At 45.2% G+C, this 21,634-nt stretch overlaps 1 protein-coding gene across 1 annotated transcript; it reads left to right on the top strand.

The window, feature by feature from the left end:
* The first annotated feature begins 801 nt into the window (after positions 1-801).
* On the top strand, positions 802-21,418 carry LOC120930960 (vitelline membrane outer layer protein 1-like). The gene is made up of 3 exons (XM_040342093.1): positions 802-1,056; positions 14,128-14,240; positions 21,009-21,418. The coding sequence occupies exons 1-3, from the start codon at positions 892-894 to the stop codon at positions 21,295-21,297; spliced, it is 567 nt and encodes a 188-aa protein (XP_040198027.1). The 5' UTR covers positions 802-891; the 3' UTR covers positions 21,298-21,418.
* Positions 21,419-21,634: the final 216 nt, after the last annotated feature.

The following is a 21,634-nucleotide window of genomic DNA, read 5'->3' as shown; positions in this document are numbered from 1 at the left end:
CCCGCTTCCCGCGCTCAGTTCGAACGCCTCGGCCGACATATACCGAGTGCAGTACACTCGGGTACATTCGGCAAGGCTCTGCTTCGCTCGCGCTCACGCTCTGTGACGTTTATGCGTGAGCACGAGCGAAGCCGAGCCTAGCCGAATGTACCCGAGTGTACTGCACTCGGTATATGTCGGCGCAGGAATTCAAACTGAGCGCGGGAAGCGGCTATCGGCGTATATCGCGCACCCGCGATTTTCCCCTTATTTTATACACCGATAAATACGGTACTTGCTTCCATCCCTGTCATTGATTTATAAGAAGAAAGAGAGCGAGAAGTGGGACTTTATATGAAGCACACAGCAGCAAATAAAGAAGTCAAATGACTGGGAAATTATGTTTATTTATATTGTATAATCTCTTATAGGACATTTTGGGCATAAAGCCTCTAAATAATAAACTTTTGATCACTTTCAACATAAATTGCATAATAATCCACAATCCAGTAGAAAGTCATATATAATATTATAAACATAAAGGGCAACTGATACATTTATATAAATAGCCATGATACAATTGGACCTTCCTAAATGTGCTTCATATAAAGTCCCACTTCTCGTTCTCTTTCTTCTTATATACTGCATATATTTTTTTTATTTTGCCCATTCCTATACTTTAACTCCCAGACAGTAAGTCTTCAGCTGACAGTCCCCATAGAACTTTTTTTTTTTACAGATAACGGTAATACTCGTGTTTGTATTTGCTCTTGGAAATTAAACATTTTAGTAAACCTTTAACAAATTCAGTCAATGCCCCACCCAATGTCCTTTGGCTGACATTGCATCGGTGCTATAAAATTGGGACCTCTGTAGACTAGTCCCAGAATATCTGGTCTACTCTGAGGATCCATGGTGAGGAAGATGCTTCTAAGCTGGATTGTCGCCTTGACTCTCCTCCACGCCACGCTGACCCATGGCCAAGAAATTTCTGTAAACAACGGTGGTGGTTGGGGTGACTGGGGATGGATGGATACCTGCCCATCTGGAACAGTAGCAACAGGCTTTGAATTGAAGGTAAGTGATCCCAAAATTTTAGATTTGACTGAAAGAGAACCCTGCGCCATACTCTGAATGGGCCAGCCTGAGTGAGTGAAAAACGTGTAAAGCGCAACACATGGGAACTGAATCGCCTCTGGGCGCTGTTTCCATTCCATGGGTAAGGAAAACCCCTTGACCTCAGAAGAGATGGGTTTTAATCTTTCTCCTGAAGGCCAAGTGGTCTGACTCTAATCGGATAGTAGTTGGTAGCGCATTCCACAGCCGAGGTCCCTGGACTGGAAATCTTCGATCTCCTTTGGACTTGTATTTGGCTTTGGGTATTTGGAGTAGGTTTTGATTTGTGGATCGCAGAATGCGATTTGGGTTATGGGCTTTTATTTTTTCGCATAGATATTGGGGGCATTTCTGTGAATACACTTATGCGTTAGGCAGAGCGCCGTGAAAGCGATTCTGTCTTTTACTGGCAACCAATGAAGAGCTCTCAGCGAAGGGGAGATTGATTCCCATGTTTTTTTGCCAGTCACTAATCGAGTGGCCGTATTTTGAACGACTTGCAGACAAGTGATTTGGTATTTGGGGAGTCCTAGATAGAGGGCATTTGCATAGTCGAGTCTGGAATTGATGATTGTTCCCACTATGACTGCAATGTCCTCTTTCGGGATAAAGGGGGCGAGTCGGCATGGTAGGCGCAGCAGATGATGGGATCCGCTGACTACTGACCCTATTTGTGCATCCATTGTCATGTAGGAGTCAAAAATGACACCGAGATTTTTGACTTTAGTGCTAGGGGTGATATTTTTACCCAGAATGGGCGGAGGGGGTCCGGGTTGACGCGGGGTGACTTTTCCGGTTTGCTTGAAACAGGAGAAGTTCTGTTTTTGAACCATTGAGCTTAAGATAACTGGATGTCATCCAGCTATCTATTAGAGCGAGGGATTTCTCTAGTCCAAGAGAATGATACTTTTTGTTGCAGATGCAGAAATACAGTTGAGTGTCGTCTGCATAGGAGTGATAACGAAGCTTCTGGTTCCTGATGATTTCAAAGAGGGGGCGGAGATAGATGTTGAACAATAGGGGTGACAAGGGAGACCCCTGAGGAACTCTGCATGATACCGTACGTTTTTCAGAAGCGAAAGATCCCAGTTTCACTGTTTGTGATCGGTTTTCCAAGAAGGAGGGGAACCAGGGTAAAACACCTTCCCCGACTCTGGCCACTTCAGCTAGCCTAGCTAGTAGTAGTCCGTGGTCTACAATGTCAAAAGCCGCGCTTAGGTCCAGCAGTATCAGGAGACAAGATTCTCCTTCATCTGTGGCCTCTAGAGCGTCATCCCATATTTGGAGCAGCGCCGTTTCTGTTCTGTGACCCGGACGGAAGCCTGATTGGAACGTGTCGAGTAATTTATGGGTGTCTAAATGCATTTGCAGTTGTTGTACAACTTCTTTCTCCATTATCTTGGAGAAAACATTTAGACCTGTTATGGGTCTCCGGTTGTTTGGGTCTTTGGGGTCAAGGGTGTTTTTTTTTAGGATTGGTTTTATTGTACCTTGTTTCAGCAAGGTGGGTACCATGCCCTCATTGAATGATTGGTTTATGAGCTGCGTGATAGCTGGTGCCAGTATATCGGCACTTTCTTTCAGCAGTTTTGTGGGAATGATATCATTGGGTGCTGTGCTATTACGCAGAGTCCCAATGGTGGTTTTTAGTGGCATTGATGGGTTTTAGGGTGAATTTTGGTGGTTGCGGCAGGTTTATGTGGGTATTTGGTTTGGGATTTGGGGAAAGGTTAGGGACGATTCCATGTTGCTGAATACTTTCATCGATTTTTTCAATTTTATAAATGAAATAATCCGATAATTCGTTGCAAAATTGTTGTGAATCAGAATTGGGGGCCTCTAGACACGCTGGATTCATCATCAGCGAAACCAGCTTGAAGAGTTCACGGGGCGGTTTAGGGCATTTGCGATGATGTTGGAGAAGTGAATTTTTGTGGCCATAAAGATTTCTTTGTGATATTTCTTTGTTATTATCTTGTAAATGGTGTGGTTTTCCTCTGAAGAGCTCCTTTTCCAAGCAGCTTCTGCTCTTCTACGCTCTTGCTTTAGCAATGTCAGCTGGTCATTAAACCAGCTGGAGTTGTTTTTCCGAATGCAAGTTTTGTGTTTTGGTGCCACCAAGTCAGCTGACTGTAGCAGCGCCTTGTTGATGGCGTCAAGTGTTTCTGTGGCTGTTTGTTTTTGTTGGATTGTTTTTATTTTGTTCCCTAGTGTTGTTTTGAAGAGTTCCGAGGGGAGCTTCCTCTGAAATCTAGTCCAGTGAGTTGTCACCGGTTTTCTCGTTTTTTTTTAGCCTGGCGTTATTGGTGATTTTGAATTTAATGGCATGGTGATCGGTCCATTGTAGTGGCTCATTTTCCAAGACGTCAATTTCCAAATCTTGTTTGAAAATGAGATCGAGCGTATGACCTGAGGCATGAGTGGGGCCTAGTATTAGTTGCTGCAGACCTAATCCTTCCAGATGGTCGATGCAGGCGTCAGCTACGGGGTCCAGCGAGGAGTTGGCCCAAAGGTTGAAATCCCCAAGCACCAAAAGGTGTTTGATGCTTAGGGTGTATGAGGAGATGAATTCTGTCAACGACGTGAGAAGGTGCGTTTTTGGGCCCGGTGGTCTATAGCAAAGTAGAATATGGTCCATGTCTTGGGGATTTGCTTGCAGCTGTAGAGTGAGGGTTTCCATGAATGGAAGCGAGTTTTGAAGGACTGGTTTGGTGATCGAGAGGTGAGTCTTGTGGATCACCGCCAGGCCTCCCCCTCTTTGCCCCACTCTGTTCTGCATTTGAATGCCATAATTTGCTGGCACCAGTTCTCCCAGAATGGTGTTGCAGTCGGCTGTGAGTCAGCTTTCTGTGATGAAAAGGCAATCTAGATCGTGTTGGAGGATGAAATCATAGATTTCTTGATGGTGTTTTACTGCCGATCTTGTGTTAACCAAAGCGCATGATATGCGTTAGGGCTGGTGTACCTCATCGTTGATTGATTCTTAACAGTTGCTTCCTCTTTAGAGCTTTTTTGGTGACCGTAGGAAGTGTAGAGGCGAATGGTTTTAGTTCCCAAATGGTTTCTGCAGAGTATTTCAGATAACCCATGATTGCACAAAAGACGCAGGGAAGTGATGATGATAAGGGGGCTTTTGCGGGCACTGGGAGGAAGAGTAACCAAGTGAATCGTCACTCGCTTAAGTCTTCCCTCCCCGAATTGGTCCAGAGGAAGGCGAAAAACCCCAGGCGTGCTATGCCAATCTGCAGCGACCGGGGAAAAAATTCCTTCCTGATCCCTCACTGGCGATCGGTGAAACCCTGGATCAATTGTTTTGCGATCATTGCCCCTGGGTTAACCGATGGGACCTAGTTTCAAGCTGAAACAGGCTGTGGAGAGGGAGGTGAGGGTGAATGAGGGGGGTGTTTATACTTGGAATGGGAGTACCAAGATGGCCGCTGACCGGGACTAGGCCCGAGCCGGGGGCTGGGGTACGGGGACGGTGAAGGGGGAGAGAGGAGGACCTGCAGGGGCGACGCGGGGAGAGTCCTTGGGGGCCTGTTTTTTTTTGGTGTGTTGTGTGCGGCGGGGAGGCTATAAGTAGAGCATATTTTTTGGGAAGGTTACAACCCCTGTCAGTGTTTTTTTGCCATCTGTGTCCCATTGGGGAGATTTTTCTTCACTTCTTATCACATAACCACAACAGGAAGTTAGTAGTCCCCAGAACTAGTGTCCCCATTGGAAGATTCCAGTTTTGGTGACAAACTAAAATTTGGGATTTTATAATCAATGCTAACAGTAAACAGGACAAATAGAGAAGGAGAACCTTCTGAATGGAGGCACAGAGAGCAGTAAAGACAGTTCTAACCCCTCTCATCACAATTTAAAAAAAAGTTTTACTTTTACCACTTTTAGGTGGTCGAATTTCGAAATATTTTTCCTTTGAAAATTAGAACATTTCTGCGTTTTGTGATTTCGAAATTTCGACCAACCAAACCTTCCATTTCACCTCATGTTCCTACAGAAAATAATTTTTGTAGCTGGGAATCTTCTTTTCTTTCCGGGAATTTTCTTTTCTTGCACATGCGCATTTCTTTTTCGATTACATTTCTCACACGATTCTACCATCATTAATTAAAAAATCTTAATTTTTTCAAAAGATCTCCAACATGTCCGATTATTAACCAGTTAATCACCGCCCCATAGACAATATACGTCTACAGGGCGGTTGCTTAACTCTGGGAGGACGTCCATTGACGTCCTCCCAGAATCGCGCTCCCGCGCGCCCCTTGGGGCGCGCTCACGGGAATGTCCGTGACCGATGGGTCCAGAGGACCCGGCCGATCACGAATCGCGGTAAATTGCCGCTGATAGCGGCCGTTTACCACGTGATCGCGGAGCGATCACATGTAAACAAACCGGCGTCATTTGATGACGCCGGTTCCTCCTTCCTCTCTCTGTACCGATCGGTACAGTGTGAGAGGGGGAGCGCGGGTGTCAGCAGCGCTGTGGCTGGATCTGTGACTATTGCAGTCACAGATCCATCCATCCCTGCTTAGCCATCCCCGCAACCCCCTGCAATACTGTGCATTACCCCCTGCACAATACTCTGCATACCCCCCTGCACAATACTCTGCATACCCCCCTGCGCAATACTCTGCATACCCCCCTGCGCAATACTCTGCATAACTCCCTACGCAATACTCTGCATACCCCCAGCAATACTCTGCATACCCCCCTGCGCAATACTCTGCATACCCCCCCGGCAATACTCTGCATACCCCCCTGCGCAATACTCTGCATACCCCCTGCGCAATACTCTGCATACCCCCCTGCACAATACTCTGCATACCCCCGGCAATAGTCTGCATACCGCCATGCGCAATACTCTGCATACACCCTGCGCAATACTCTGCATACCCCCCCTGCGCAATACTCTGCATACCCCCGGCAATACTCTGCATACCCCCGGCAATACTCTGCATTACCCCCAACAATACTCTGCATTACTCCCCGTCAATACTCTGCATACCCCTGGCAATTACTCTGCAATACCCCCCGCACCAATACTCTGCAATACCCCCCGCACCAATACTCTGCAATACCCCCCGCACCAATACTCTGCAATACCCCCGCACCAATACTCTGCAATACCCCCCGCACCAATACTCTGCAATACCCCCCGCACCAATACTCTGCAATACCCCCCGCACCAATACTCTGCAATACCCCCCGCACCAATACTCTGCAATACCCCCGCACCAATACTCTGCAATACCCCCGCACCAATACTCTGCAATACCCCCGCACCAATACCACTTCCCGCCTGCTGGCCGTCATGACGTCCTTGACTTTGTGCAGGGATATCTGAATGATGGGTGCAGCTACAGGCATCATTCAGATATCATTTTTTTCAGCTGGTGATTCCCTACACCATAAGAACAATCATGTTGGCTGTTCCGCCTCTTGATTGTTCTTACGGGAGGCGAAAGGGGACATCCCCCCTCCCTTCTCCCTCCGGTGCTTCTTCCGACTCACCGCTACGATCGAAACCAGGATCGTTTTTTTCTTGTTTTTTTTCAGGCATTCCAGCCTAGAGGTGAGATGTCGGGTCTTATTGACCCCATATATCACTGTAAAGAGGACCTGTCATGCTATATTCCTATTATAAGGGATGTTTACATTCCTTGTAATAGGAATAAAAGTGATCAAAACATTTATTTTTGGGGAAAAACGTGTCAAACTAAAATAAATAAAGTGAAATGAACAATAAAAAAAAAATAAAAAATGTAAAGCGCCCCCTGTTCCCGCGTGCTCGTATACAGAAGCGACCGCACATGTAAGTCCCGCCCACATATGGAAACGGTGTTCAAACTACACATGTGAGGTATCGCTGCGAACGTTAGAGTGAGAGCAATACTTTTGGCCCCAGAGCTCTTCTCCAACTAAAAAGATGTAACCAGTAAAAATATTTAAAGCGTCGCATATGGGGATTTTTAAGTAGCAAAGTTTGGCGCCATTTCACGAGTGTGTGCAATTTTGAAGGGTGACATGTTGGGTATCTATTGACTCGGCGTAACTTCACGTTTAATATTATGCAAAAACATTGGGCTAACTTTAATGCTTTTTTTTTTTAAAAGCACAAAACTGTTTTATTTCCAAAAAAAACGTGTTCGAAAAATTGCTGCGAAAATACAGTGTGCGATAAAAAGTTGCAACGACCGCCATTGTATTCTCTAGGGTCTTTGCTAAAAAAGCATATATAATGTTTTGGTGTTCTATGTCATTTTCTAGCAAATAAATGATGATTTTTCCATGTAGGAGAGGAATGTCAGAATTGGTCTGGGTGTTCCAGAACGCCTGATGGTGCTCCCTGCATGTTGGGCCTCTGTATGTGGCCACGCTGTGTAAAAGTCTCACACATGTGGTATCGCCATACTCGGGGGGAATAGCAGAATGTGTTTTGGGGTGTAATTAGTGTTATGCATATGCTGTGTGTGAGAAATAACCTGCTAATATGAAACTTTTGTGGAAAAAAAATAAAAATGAAAAAAATCTTGATTTTGCAAAGAATTGTGGGAAAAAATGACAACTTCAAAAAACTCACCATGCCTCTTTCTAAATACCTTGGAATGTCTTCTTTCCAAAAAGGGGTCATTTGGGGGGTATTTGTACTTTTCTGGCATGTTAGGGTCTCAAGAAATGAGAGAAGCTGTCAGTACATCAGATGTGATCAAATTGATCAATTTTCAGTAATTGGTACCATAGCTTGTAGACCCTATAACTTTCACCCAGACTAAATAATATCCACATTTTTTTGTTTTGTTACGAAAGATATGTAGCAGTATACATTTTAGGTTAAATTTTTAAAGAAAAATTACTTTTTTGCAAAATTTTATAATAGAAATTAAGAAAAATTAATTTTTTTACAAAATTTTCGTTCTTTTATCATTTATAGCGAAAAAAATAAAAACACTGCAGAGGTGATCAAATACCACCAAAAGAAAGCTCTATTTGTGGGGAAAAAAGGACAAAAATTTCATTTGGTTACAGTGTTGTATGACTGAGTTATTGTCATTCAAAATGTGAGAGCACCGAAAGCTGAAAATTGGTCTGGTTATTAAGGGGGTTTAAGTGCCCAGGTGTCAAGTGGTTAAAATTCAATGGAAAACCGTCTGTTTCTGCAGCCCACTACTGGTGCGAAATACGAAAGAAAATTCTTTCGAAATTCGACCCATGTATGGCCTGCCTAAGTCCGGACGCTTTCACCCCCTTTCCAGTCACGGACAATTGAGTTGAGTGACAATGAAACACTGTACCCAAATGAAACATTTATCATTTTTTGAGATCGAACCACTGTGTTTTTTGTTTTTTTTGCTATATAAATTAAAGAATACAAATTATCTAATTTTTTAAATAATTTTTTCTTCGTTTTTGTTTTATAGTTTTGCAAATAATTAATCTTTCCTCATAAAATGAGGCCTAAATATATTCTGCTACATTTCTCTAGTAAAAATAACCCAAATCAGTGGATATTATTTAGTCTATGGGAAAGTTATATAGGTAGATCCACAGAGATGGCCGCAAATTTAAGGCGGTGTAGCGTATCGTATTTACGCTACGCCGCCTCAAGTCAGAGAGGCAAGTACTGTATTCTCAAAGTACTTGCCTCCTAACTTACGGCGGCATTGCGTAAATGCGGCGGGCGCAAGTGCGCCTAATTCAAATTCGGCTCAGGGGGCGTGTTTTATTATAATTCGGCTTGACCAGACGTGATTGACGTTTTTCTGGAACTGCGAATGCGCCGTGCGCCTACATTTCCCAGTGTGCATTGCGGCTAAGTCCGCCGCACGGGTCTATTGATTTCGACGTGGACGTAAACGACCTAAATCCCTATTCACGGACGACTTACGCAAACGGCGTAAAATTTTCAAATTTCGACGCGGGAACGGCGGCCATACTTAACATTACTATTCCATCTATTTGATGGAATAACTTTAGGCCTGCTAATGCGTTACGTAAACGGCGTATCTGTACTGCGTCGGCTGGGCGTACGTTCGTGAATAGGCGTATCTAGTGATTTACATATTCTACGCCGACCGCAGTGGAAGCGCCACCTAGCGGCCAGCCAAAATATTGCACCCTAAGATAGGACGGTGCAAGCCGTCGTATCTTAGCTAGGTTTAAGTGTATCTCTGTTTGAGAATACACTTAAACCTAGGTCGGCGCAGATTCAGAGTTAGGTCGGCGTATCTAGTGATACGCCGACCTAACTCTACCTGAATCTAGCTAATAGAGTCCATAAACTATGATACATATACAGTATTTGAAAATTGATTAATGCTGAGGTACTGATGGCCTTTCTCATTTCTTGAAACCCTAAAATGCCAGGACAGTACAGATATCCCCCAAATTACCCCTTTTTGAAAAGTAGACAGTCCAAGGTATTAACAGGCATGGTGAGTTATTTGAAGTTGTAATTTTTTGTCACAATTTTTTCGGAAAGTTATGAAGCTAAATAAAAAAAACTTTTCTTCACAAAGTTTACATTTTAACATGCTATTTCTCAAACATGGCATAGGCATACTTGCAATTAGAACTCTTCTGTAACTCAAAACTGGTAACCTGTAGACATTTTTTAAACAATACATCACCTATTTTTAAGGGTAAAGGTTTATCGCCAATTTTGAAGTGTGACATGTTGGGTATCAATTTACTCGGCGTAACATTATCTTTCAAAATTAAGAAAAAAAATTGGGCTAACATTACTGTTGTCTTATTTTTTAATTAAAAGTGTGTATTTTTTCCAAAAAAAGTGCGCTTGTAAGACCGCTGCGTAAATACGGTGTGACAGAAAGTATTGCAACGACCACCATTTAATTCTCTAGGGTGTTTAGAAAAAAAATATATAGGGCCTGATTCACAGACACTGCGGCGTATGTTTGAGCGGGCGTAGCGCATCTCATATGCGCTACGCCGACGTAACATAGAGAGGCAAGACCAGTATTCACAAAGCACTTGCTCCCTAAGTTATGGCGGCGTAGCATAAATGGGCCGGCGTAAGCCCGCCTAATTCAAATTTGGAAGGTAGTGGGCGTGTTGTATTAAAATTAACAGTGACCCCATGTAAATGAATGGCCGATTGAATGGCGCATGCGCGCGCATGCTCAGAATCACATCACATATACTCCCTAAGATACGACGGCTCAATGCGTAACCTACGCCCAGCCCCATTCACGTACGACTTACGCAAACAACGTAAAATCCGACGGCTGTTCCGACGTCCATACCCTAACATGACTTACCCCTACTTTATGAGGGATAACTTAAGCCGGATGTACGCCTTACGTAAACGCCAAGAAAAGTAAATAAAAATATATGCCAAAGCATAGGAGCAATCCACCCCTGCCCCTATGCTTCAGGTTATATGCTCTTTTTTTTAACTGTGGTTGTGAAATCACCTCCTACACCACTGGAGTGTCTGAATTATTTATCGTGAGAGCAAACACTGTTACTGTTAAAATAAATAAATCAGTGCTGCAGCTGAATGGTTGTAAACCCTTTACAACCACTTTAACCTACAGGTAAGACTAGATTAAGGCTTAAGTGTAGGTGCTTGAAATATCTCCTAAACCTCCACGGTTTAGGAGATATTTACAAAAATTACTCTGAGGAGACCTGTAATGCTGCACAGTGCCCTGAATGGTGGCTGTAATGCTACACAGTGCTTTGGACAGTGGTCTAGGGAAGACTGTAATGCTGCAGAGTGCTCTGGACGATGGTCTGAGGAGGCCACAGTGGTCTGAGGAGGCCTGTAATGCTGGATTGTAGAACACTGCATTATAGAGTGCTGAATGGTGGTCTCAGCCTGTAATGCACAGTGCCATAGATGCCACTGCCAGTGATCAGAGACCTCAGTGCTCTCCCTTAAATCAGGGTTCCCAGAGCATCCCTTATGTTAGAGTGCCCTTATATCAGAGTCTGCAGAGTCCCCCCTTACAGTGTAGGGGAACTATACGAGTTCAGATGTTAAAGGGGAACTGTATGGATTCAGATGTAAAAGGGGAACTGCGGATTCAGATGTAAAAGGAGAACTCTGTGGACTCTGATATAAAAGGGAAACTCTATGGATTCAGATGTAAAAGGGGAACTTTGTGGATTCTGATGTAAAAGGGTAACTCTGTGGACTCTGATGTAAAGGGAAACTCTATAGATTCAGATGTAAAAGGGGAACTGTACAGATTCAGATGTAAAAGGGGAACTTTGTGGATTCTGATGTAAAAGGGGAACTCTGTGGACTCTGATGTAAAGGGAAACTTGTGATTAACCTCATATGATTAGAAATGTTGTTTGATTGCAAAATATATGTATAGTTTATACACTAAAAAAAAATCTTTACATGGCTAAAATGTTTGAATTGGACTTAAAGAGACACTAAAGGTTCCCTCTTTTTAAAAATAACAAACATGTTATACTTACCACCACTGTGTGGGTTTGGGAGTTTTGGAGTGATTGGGTCTCTGGAAGAGGAGGAAAAGGCTGGAAGTTTTGAGGAAAAAGGGTGGCACCCATCTGTGGGATGGGGTTATCGGGTACCTTCCGGTTAACGAGGGTTAACCAGGAAGGGGTAAAAGGTGGTAGGTCACTGCGGATATGTGTCCTGCTTCCGAGTCGGTGTCTTGCGACTGAGGCCTAAGGTAAATAGTTTTGTCCCAGTGACCAAGTTGGGTTTCGTGGCCTCCAAGACCACCAGGTTATTTATTTTAGGTTTATAAAATGGTTAAATAAATACTGTGAAAATGCCGCTGACGAAAACGCTTTTGTTGATGAAATTAACACTGACTGTAAGGTACCCATTTTATTTAATGACAGGGGTTTTGGTTGGCATTCAGAGGGCTTTAATAAAGTGTGTCTGGTGCCAGATTTTGAAGCAAGTGTAAATGAGAGTTTAAAGGGGTTGTAAAGGTTTGTTTTTAATTTTCTAAATAGGTTCCTTTAAGCTAGTGCATTGTTGGTTCACCTATCTTTTCCTTCGATTTCCCTTCTCAGAGCCAGATTCTCGTACAGCGGCGTATCTATAGGCGGGCGTAACGTATCCGATTTACGTTAAGCCTCCGCAACTAAGACGGGCTGTATTCTCAAAGCACTTGCTCCATAAGTTGCGGCGGCGTAGCGTAAATCGGCCGGCGTAAGCCCGCCTAATTCAAATGTGGAACAGGGGGGCGTGTTTTATGTAAAATAACCATGACCCGACGTGATTGACTTTTTTCACGAACGGCGCATGCGCCGTCCGTGGACATATCCCAGTGTGCATTGCTCCAAATACGCCGCAAGGACGTATTGGTTTTGACGTAAACGTAAATTACGTCCAGCCCCATTCTCGGACGACTTACGCAAACAACATAAAATATTCAAAATTCGACGCGGGAACGACGTCCATACTTAACATTGGTACGCTGCATGTACGCCACCATATAGCAGGGGTAACTTTACGCCGGGAACAGCCTAACGTAAACGGCGTATCTGTACTGCGTCGGCCGGGCGTAAATTCGTAAATTCGCGTATCTAGCTGATTTACATATTTCTAGGTGTAAATCAGCGTACACGCCCCTAGCGGCCAGCGTAAATATGTAGTTACGATCCAACGGCGTAAGAGACTTACGCCGGTCGGATCTAATAGAAATCTATGCATAACTGATTCTAAGAATCAGGCGCATAGATACGACGGCACAACTCAGAGATACGACGGCGTATCTGGAGATACGCCGTCGTATCTCCTTTGTGAATCTGGGCCTAAATGTTTTTTGTCTTTGTCTGAATTTCTCACTTCCTGTTTGTCCTCAGTAAGCTTGCCCCCATCATCCGAGTCGTTCTTGCTGGGGGTTAGCCAGTGTGCTCGCCCCCTCCCTTTGGACTACATCCCTGAACGTTCACAGCGTCTCCCCACAGGGATGTAGTCCCAAGGAAGGGGGCGAGCACGCTGACTAACCCCCAGCCAGAACGGCTCAGGCCGCGTACACACGACCGAGGAACTCGACGTGCCAAACACATCAAGTTCCTCGTCGAGTTCAGTGTGGAACCCGCCGAGGAGCTCGGCGGGCCGCCTTTCCTCATTGAACAACGAGGAAATAGAGAACATGTTCTCTTTTCGGCCCGACGGGTTCCTCGCTGAAAAGTGTACACACGACCGAGTTTCTCGCCAGAATCCAGCTCCGACCGAGTTTCTGGCTGAATTCTGCCGAGAAACTCGGTCGTGTGTACGGGGCCTTAGATGATAGGGGCAAGCTTACTGAGGAGGAACAGAAAGTGAGAAATTCAGACGAAGAAAAAAAACATTTAAAAGGGAAATCGAAGGAAAAGGTAAGTGAACCAACAATGCATTAGCTTAAAGGAACCTATTTAGAAAATAAAAAATTAACCTTTCATCCAAAAACAAAAACATACTGTAGAAGAGGGGGCACATAAGAGCCTATTCACACAGGGGCAACACGACTTCCAGCACGACTTTGGGAGGCAACTTGGACACGACTTGAGTATGAATCATCAATCAACTTACAAGGCAACTTCAAGTCGCCTCCAGGACAGGAGGCTTTCCAGTGGCCAATCAAACAACAATCAGCTCTGTGGGAGGGAGGGGTTTGCCTGAGAAATGTATGTTATCTTCCTGCATTGTTGCTTCAGTTAAGACAGTGATCCGACTTCTGAGGCGACTTCAATTGAAATCAATGGGTACAAGTCGCCTAGAAGTCGGATTGAAGTAGTACAGGAGCCTTTTCTGAAGTCGGAGCGACCACAGTAGTGTACATTAAGACGGCTCCCATTCACTTCCATTCATTTTCTCAACCGCGCGACTTGGGACGACTTGAAGTTGGATCCCAGGTCGCCCGAGTGTGAACCGGCTCTAAGGGAAACGCTACAATAATATTTCTAAATAAACTCACGCCGTAAACACGCCATATTTTTAATTTTCATTGCAAAGTCTAAAATCATTATAAATAATTCTCCAAGAACTAAACAAAAATATATTTTCATACAATTTTGTGTCTGTTTAAGGTGGAGAAACCTCAAGGAAATGGAGATGATACGGCGCTAAATGCGATCAAACTGTTATGTACAAGACCTGGAGACAGATACGTTCAAGCACAAATAATGTCGAAGCAAGGAGGGTACGTACATATACTTTATGCAAAACCCAACAATAAAACATCTCCATCCAAAATGTACATTTTCTCAGTGGGGCAATCTGAGACTCACATACTCTCTGCAGTTCTCAGATTGATATACAATTCTAGATCCAAATATACAAAGAAGTATACTTTCATCCTTCACCGATAAAGATACCGTATTTATCGGTGTATACCGCGCACTTTTTTCCCCTTAAAATAAGGGGAAAATCGTGGGTGCGCAATATACGCCGATACCCGCTTCCCGCGCTCAGTTTGAATGCCTGCACCGACATATACCGAGTGGAGTACACTCGGCTACATTCGGCCAGGCTCGGCTTCGCTTGTGCTCACGCATAAACGTCACAGAGCGTGAGCACAAGCGAAGCCGAGCCTGGCCGAATGTAGCCGAGTGTACTGCACTTGGTATACGTAGCCCAGGCCCCCCCCCCCCCACAGTTAAAGTGGAGGTTCACCCGATTTAGTCACTTTGTCCGATTCACTAGTCCCCCGATGTACATAACGATTTCGCTAGTCCAAAAAATTCTAAAAATCTCCATACCTTCTTTCTAGCAGCTCGACCAGGCACTTCCTGGTTGTAGGGTTGCGGGACTGGGCGTGTCACAAGTCTCAAATGACCTGAAAACAAAGATTGTTCTACATTATGGTTTAGGGGAAGGATACAAAAAGTTATCGCAGAGATATAAGCTGTCGGTGTCCATTGTGAGGAAATGGAAGACCACAGGCACAGTTCTTGTTAAGGCCAGAAGTGTCAGGCCACATCAAATATTGGAGAGGCGAAGGATGGTGAGAACGGTCAAAAACAGCCCATGGACCACCTCCAAAGACCTACAACATCAACTTGCTGTAGATGGTGTCACTGTGCATCCTTCAACAATTCCGCGCACTTTGCACGTGGGGAAACTGTATGGGAGAGTGATGGGAAAGAAGCCTTTTCTGCACACACGCCACAAACAGAGTCGCTTGAGGTATGCAAACGCACATTTGGACAAGCCAGCTTCATTTTGGAATAAGGTGCTGTGGACTGATGAAACAAAGATTGAGTTATTTGGTCATAACAAGGGGTGTTATGCATGGCGGCAAAAGAACAAAGCATTCCAAGAAAAACACTTGCTACCCACAGTAAAATTTGGTGGAGGTTCCATCATGCTGTGGGGCTGTGTGGCCAGTGCTGGTACTGGGAATCTGGTTAAAGTTGAGGGTCGCATGGATTCCACTCAATATCAGCAGGTTCTTGAGAATAATGTTGAGGAATCAGTCACAAAGTTGAAGTTACGCCGGGGCTGGATATTTCAACAAGACAACCACCCAAAACACGACTCAGAATCTACTCAGCATTTATGCAGAGGAACAAGTACAATGTTCTGGAATGGCCATCCCAGTCCCCAGACCTGATTATCATTGAACATCTGTGGGGTGATTTGCGGGCTGTCCATGCTCGGCAACCATCAAACCTAACTGAACTGGAGATGTTTTGTAAGGAGGAATGGTCCATTCATCCAGAATCCAGACACTCATAACAGGCTATAGGAAGTGTCTTACAGTTTGTAATACACTTCAGGCGGTGTACACACTATATAATACAGGGTATACAGTTTCTAATACACTTCAGGTGGTGTACACAGTATATATTACAGTGCAGCCGGTTGACAGTGGCCAGTAGGACCCACAAGCTGCGGACCTGTGGGTCCTGCTGGCCACTGACCAGTGGGTCCTGCTGGGAGCTGGGTGTGGACCTGTGGGTCCTGCTGGGAGCTGGCCACTGACCTGTGGGTCCTGCAGGGAGCTGGCCACTGACCTGTGGGTTCTGCAGGGAGCTGGCCACTGACCTGTGGGTCCTGCTGGGAGCTGGCCACTGACCTGTGGCTACTGCTGGGAACTGGCCACTGACCTGTGGGTCCTGCTGGCCATGGCATGTGGGTCCTGCTGGCCATGGCATGTGGGTCCTGCTGGGAGCCGACCATGGCATCTGAGTCTTGCTGGGAGCCTACCATGGCATGTGGGTCCTGCTGGGAGCCAACCATGGCATGTGGGTCCTGCTGGGAGCCGATCATGGCATGTGGGTCCTGCTGGGAGCCGACCATGGCATGTGGGTCCTGCTGGCCTGTAGGCCATGGGCAGCTCCCAGCAGGATTCACAGGCCATGGGCAGCTCCCAGCAGAAATCACAGGCCATGAGCAGTAGGACCCACATGTCAGTGGCCATCAGGACCCGCAGGCCAGTGGCCAGCAGGACCCACAGGCCAGTGGCCTGCAGGACCTACGGGTCAGTGGCCAGCAGGCCCCACAGTCAGTGGCCAGTTCCCAGCAGGACCCACAAGCTGCGGACTTGTGGGTCCTGCTGGCCACTTACCTGTGGGTCCTGGTGGGAGCTGGCTGCGGACATGTGGGGCCTGCTGGCCTGTGGGTCCTGCTGGGAGCTGGCCACTGACCTGTGGTTCGTGCTGGCCACTGACCTGAGGGTCCTGCTGGCCACTGACCTGTAGATCCTCCTGGGAGAGGACAATGGGCAAGGTAAATGAGGTGTATGGGGGGCAGATCTCTCACCTCAGCTTGCTTGGCAGACTCAGTGCTCAGCAGCAACAGGACAGGTGCTCTTTTCCTCCTTCTCCACGGCTTCCTTCCTCTAGTCCTGGGGGGTGGGTGATGATCTTGCTCCACAGTACTGTTACTGTACTGTCTGCAGCCACCACCAGCCAGCAGCGGCGTGCCCAGGCCAGCCACATCACGTGGTGTCTCTACACAGTGTCCAGCCAAGTAGAGGCAAGCAAAATATCAGACGATGGGACTTGTAGCACCGCACATAGACTGGCTGCGCTGCTCTCCTCAGACTGACTCCACCCCCCGGAGCAGGGAGCTTGAGCACGCAGCCGTCGCTGACTACAACTCCCATAAACAACAGCGGCGGCCTTTCACGTGACGTCACCTGACACTGCAGACTGAATAGTAACCGTGAGTCATTCAGCGGGTGGACAAAGGGAACGGCATTCCCTCTGTGAAAAAAGTGAAGGGACGTCGTTCCCACGCGTTCCCGCAGGACTCAAGCCCTGTGGTGCAGTCAGTGTAGTATATACAATACAGTGCAGGGTATATAGTGCAGTGTACAGTAAATGATACAGTGTATTGAAGTGGTTAAGGGGACTCCTATGACAGAATTAAGAAAAAAAATGGCATTGGTTCCCTCCCAGTCCATACGAGGCCCTTTGGGTCTAGTATCGATTTTAAGCGGAACTCCACGCCAAAATGTAAAAAAAAGAACGGCGTGAGGTCCCCCCCAAACTCCATACCAGGCCCTTTGTGTCTGGCATAGATTTTAAGCTTAACTCCACTCCTTTATTAAAAAAAAAATAAAAAGTGTCCCGCGATGTCCATCCATCTGGCCTACCCGACAGACCCGAAAAATAGAAGAAAAAAAAAACCTCCGCCTCGATAGGGAGGCATCCCGCTGACTGCTGTTTATTGGCTGTGGCAGCTGTTATATTGGCAAGGGCGGGGCCACCCAGTGACGTAACCAAATGACCTCATGTGCTGTCAGAGGGGGTGGAGCTATTCAGTTAAATCAGCTGGTGATACCGCCCTTGCCTATATAAGAGCTGTCACAGGGACAAGAAAGCAGTCGGCGGGATACCTCCCATGGAGGCAGAGTATTTTAGTTTTTTTCTATTTTTCGAGTCCGTCGGGCGGTGTGATTGCATTTTTTTTACATTTTGGCGTGGAGTTACCCTTAACCAATTCACATCCCGCACATAGACATATGACATCCACAGGAGGTATCTCCCATCCTGGGCGGATGTCATATGACGTCCTGGGCTTCCCGGCCATCTTGGGCCGGTTCGCGTGACAGGCGGCCGTGATGTCCACTGCGCACCTGTGATTGTCCGTTAACACAGCAGGACTGTCCTGTCAGGTGAGAGGAGACCGATTGTGTGTTCCCAGTACAGAGGAACACAGAGCGGTCTACTCCCCTTTGGAGTCCCCTCCCCCTATTGTTAGAATCACTCCCTAGGACACGCAATTAACCCCTTGATCGCCCCCCTAGTGTTAACCCGTTCCCTGCCAGTCACATTTACACAGTAATCACTGCATTTTTATTGCACCAATCGCTGTATAAATGTGAATGGTCCCAAAAATGTGTCAAAAGTGTCTCATATGTCCGCTGCACTATCACAGTCACGATAAAAATCGCAGATCGCCGCCATTACTAGTAAAAAAAATGACATAAATCTATCCCGGCCTAAACTGAGGAAAAATTGGGATATTTATTATAGCAAAAAGTAAAAAATATTGTGTTTTTTCAAACTCGTCGCTCTTTTGTTTATAGCACAAAAAATAAGAACTGCAGAGGTGATCCAATACCACCAAAAAAGCTCTACCTGTGGGGAATTTCTTTTATTTGGGTACAGTGTTGCATGACCGCGCAATTGTCATTTAAAGTGCGACAGCGCTGAAAACTAAAAATTGGCCTGGACAGGAAGGGGGTGAAACTGCCCTGTATTGAAGTGGTTAATATCCATACCAGACCCAAAAGGCCTGGTATGTACTGGGGGGGGGGGGGGGGGGGGGGACTCCAATTTTTTCATAGATTTTTATCTATATTGCCGGGACCCGGCAATACATTACAGCCGCGAGCAATTTTAAATGGCATTTTTTCCTTTAGAAATGTCATTTGGCTGTGGCACTGTAAAACATATCAGAAAGATGTGCCACTTTACAGGCAGACTAAGGGGACCCCCAGGCACGATATGGAATATTTATTTTTTATTGTTTCACTTTAAGCATTGTTAAAATCACTGCTTGCACATGTCCCCTGGGGCAGGACCCGGGTCCCCAAACACTTTTCATGGCAATAACTTGCATATAATCCATTGAAATTAACACTTTTTAATTTTTCACGTTTGTGTTCCTTAGACTTTAACGGTGTTCGCACACATTTTCGGCCTCTTTGCGATGTTCTGGTGTGAACCGAAATAGGGGGTGTTTGGCTCACCCCTAATGGTGGCCTCCAGTGGTTCTGTAAAGCATGACTGTGCCATAAGAGTAAATAGGAGCACAATGCTCATGCACAATGTGAAGAAGAGCCAGCCAGAGGCTTTATTTTTGAAGGCCGTGTGGCTGGATTAGAGCTAAATAGTCAGATTCAGGTAGAGATACGACGGCGTATCAGTAGATACACCGTCGTAACTCCGAATCTGCGCCGTCGTATATTTAAGCGTATTCTCAAATTGAGATATGCTTAAATGTTGCTAAGATACGACCACCGGCGCCGGCGTATCTTAGCTGTCTATTTACGCTGACCGCTAGGGGCGTGTAGGCTGATTTACGCCTAGAATACGTAAATCAGCGAGATACGCCTATTCACGAACGGACGCTTGCCCGTCACAGTAAAGATGCGCCGTTTACGTAAGGCGTTTTCAGGCGTAAAGATAAACCACCATAAAGATAGCGCAGCCAATGTTAAGTATGGACGTCGGAACCGTGGCAAATTTAAAAAAGGTTTACGTCGTTTGCGTAAGTCGTCCGTGAATGGGGCTGGGCGTAATTTACGTTCATGTCGAAACCAATGAGTCTTTGCTGCGTAATTTGGAGCATGCGCACTGGGATACGTCCACGGACGGCGCATGCGCCGTTCGTTCAAAACGTCATATACGTGGGGTCATGCTTTATTTACATAAAACACGCCCATCTCTTCACAATTTGAATTAGGCGCGCTTACGCCGGCACATTTACGCTACGCCGCTGCAACTTAAGGAGCAAGTGCTTTGTGAATACTGCACTTGCCTCTCTAACTTGTGGCGGTGTAACGTAAATGACATACGCTACGCCCGCACAAAGTTACGCCGGCGTACGTGAATCTGGCTAAAAGATTTGTATATTACCAGATGAGCTATTCTCAACTAAGTAGGAGGATTGATTAAAAGACAAATTCAACAAAGGTCAGGTTGTCTTTAAAAACAAACTTGTGATTTTTCCATGCAAGACAGTCCTGATGCCGCGTACACACGATCATTTTTCGGCATGAAAAAAAACAATGTTTTTAAAAACGTCATTTAAAATGATGGTGTGTGGGCTACACATAATTTTTCGGCTTCTGAAAAACGAAAAAAAAAAAAAAATTCGAACATGCTGCATTTTTTAACGTCGTTTTAAAAAATGTCATTTTTCGGGTTGTAAAAAATGATCGTGTGTGGGCTAAAACGACGTTTTAAACCTGCGCATGCTCAGAAGCAAGTTATGGGATGGGAGCGCTCGTTCTGGTAAAACTACCGTTCATAATTGAGTAAGCACATTCATCAATCTGTAACAGACAGAAAAGCGTGAATCGTCTTTTACTAACACGGAATCAGCTAAAGCAGCCCAAAGGCGAATAGAACTTTGCCTTTAGAGTGCCGTTGTACGTCACCGCGCTTTGGTCATCATTTTTTTTAAAAAAATGGTGTGTGGGCAACATCGTTTTTAATGATGAAGTTGGAAAAACGTTGTTTTTTGGACATGCTGAAAAACAACGTTTTTTTTTTTTCATGCCGAAAAATGATCATGTGTACGCGGCATTAGAATGACTTGAAGCTTACATCGGTGTTCTCATTTTCAGAATAGCAGAACAGTGAAAGGGAAGGTGCGTATAACCAGTGGCTGTGAGGATCTAAGTGCATGGTCAAAGTTCAAATGTAAAGCCAATTGCCTAGTATTGCTGTAGTGCAAAATAAACAGATCTCCATAGACCAGCAATGAGATTATTGGTTTTCTATTACAGATGGGGAAATTGGAATGGTTATCAGTGGTGTCCCTCTGGATATCTCATCAGTTTTGCTCTGCAAGTTGAGGGGTCCCAGGGCGATGGTGACGATACTGCAGCCAACAATATCATGTTCCAGTGCTCTGATAATAATATCCTGACAGGTTATGGTGGAGGCTGGGGAACATTTGGATCTTGGAGTGGTAAATGCCACTCTGGAATTTGTGGCATCAGAACCAAAGTGGAGCGTGACCAAGGAAAAGGAGATGACACGGCCATGAATGATGTCGTTTTCAGATGTTGTTAAAATCAGGATCACAATTATAAAAAAAAAGAAGAATATGAATATTTGCTTGAAATAAAATGATTCATGCTATTGTTTAAAAAAATAATAATACTTTAATAAAGAAATCAGATGAGATGTTGAATGTGTTGTGTTTAAATACGATAAATGTGTTGTGATACATTACGATAAATAAATATCACATAGCATAAAGAGAACTTCAAGGGTTACGAGTAAAAGTTTAATTCAAATAAAACATTGGGTATGGAATATCCTTACTGGTATAATGCATACGTTCTAATTTCATTTTGCCTCTAGTTTTGAATGCAGAGCATTCTCCAACAGTGACATCATACCGCCG

The sequence above is a fragment of the Rana temporaria genome, chromosome 3 (genome assembly GCF_905171775.1).
Source record: "Rana temporaria chromosome 3, aRanTem1.1, whole genome shotgun sequence".
NCBI classification, from domain to species: domain Eukaryota; kingdom Metazoa; phylum Chordata; class Amphibia; order Anura; family Ranidae; genus Rana; species Rana temporaria.
Note: the sequence above shows the minus strand (reverse complement) of the source record. Positions and strands in the feature narration are given on the sequence as shown.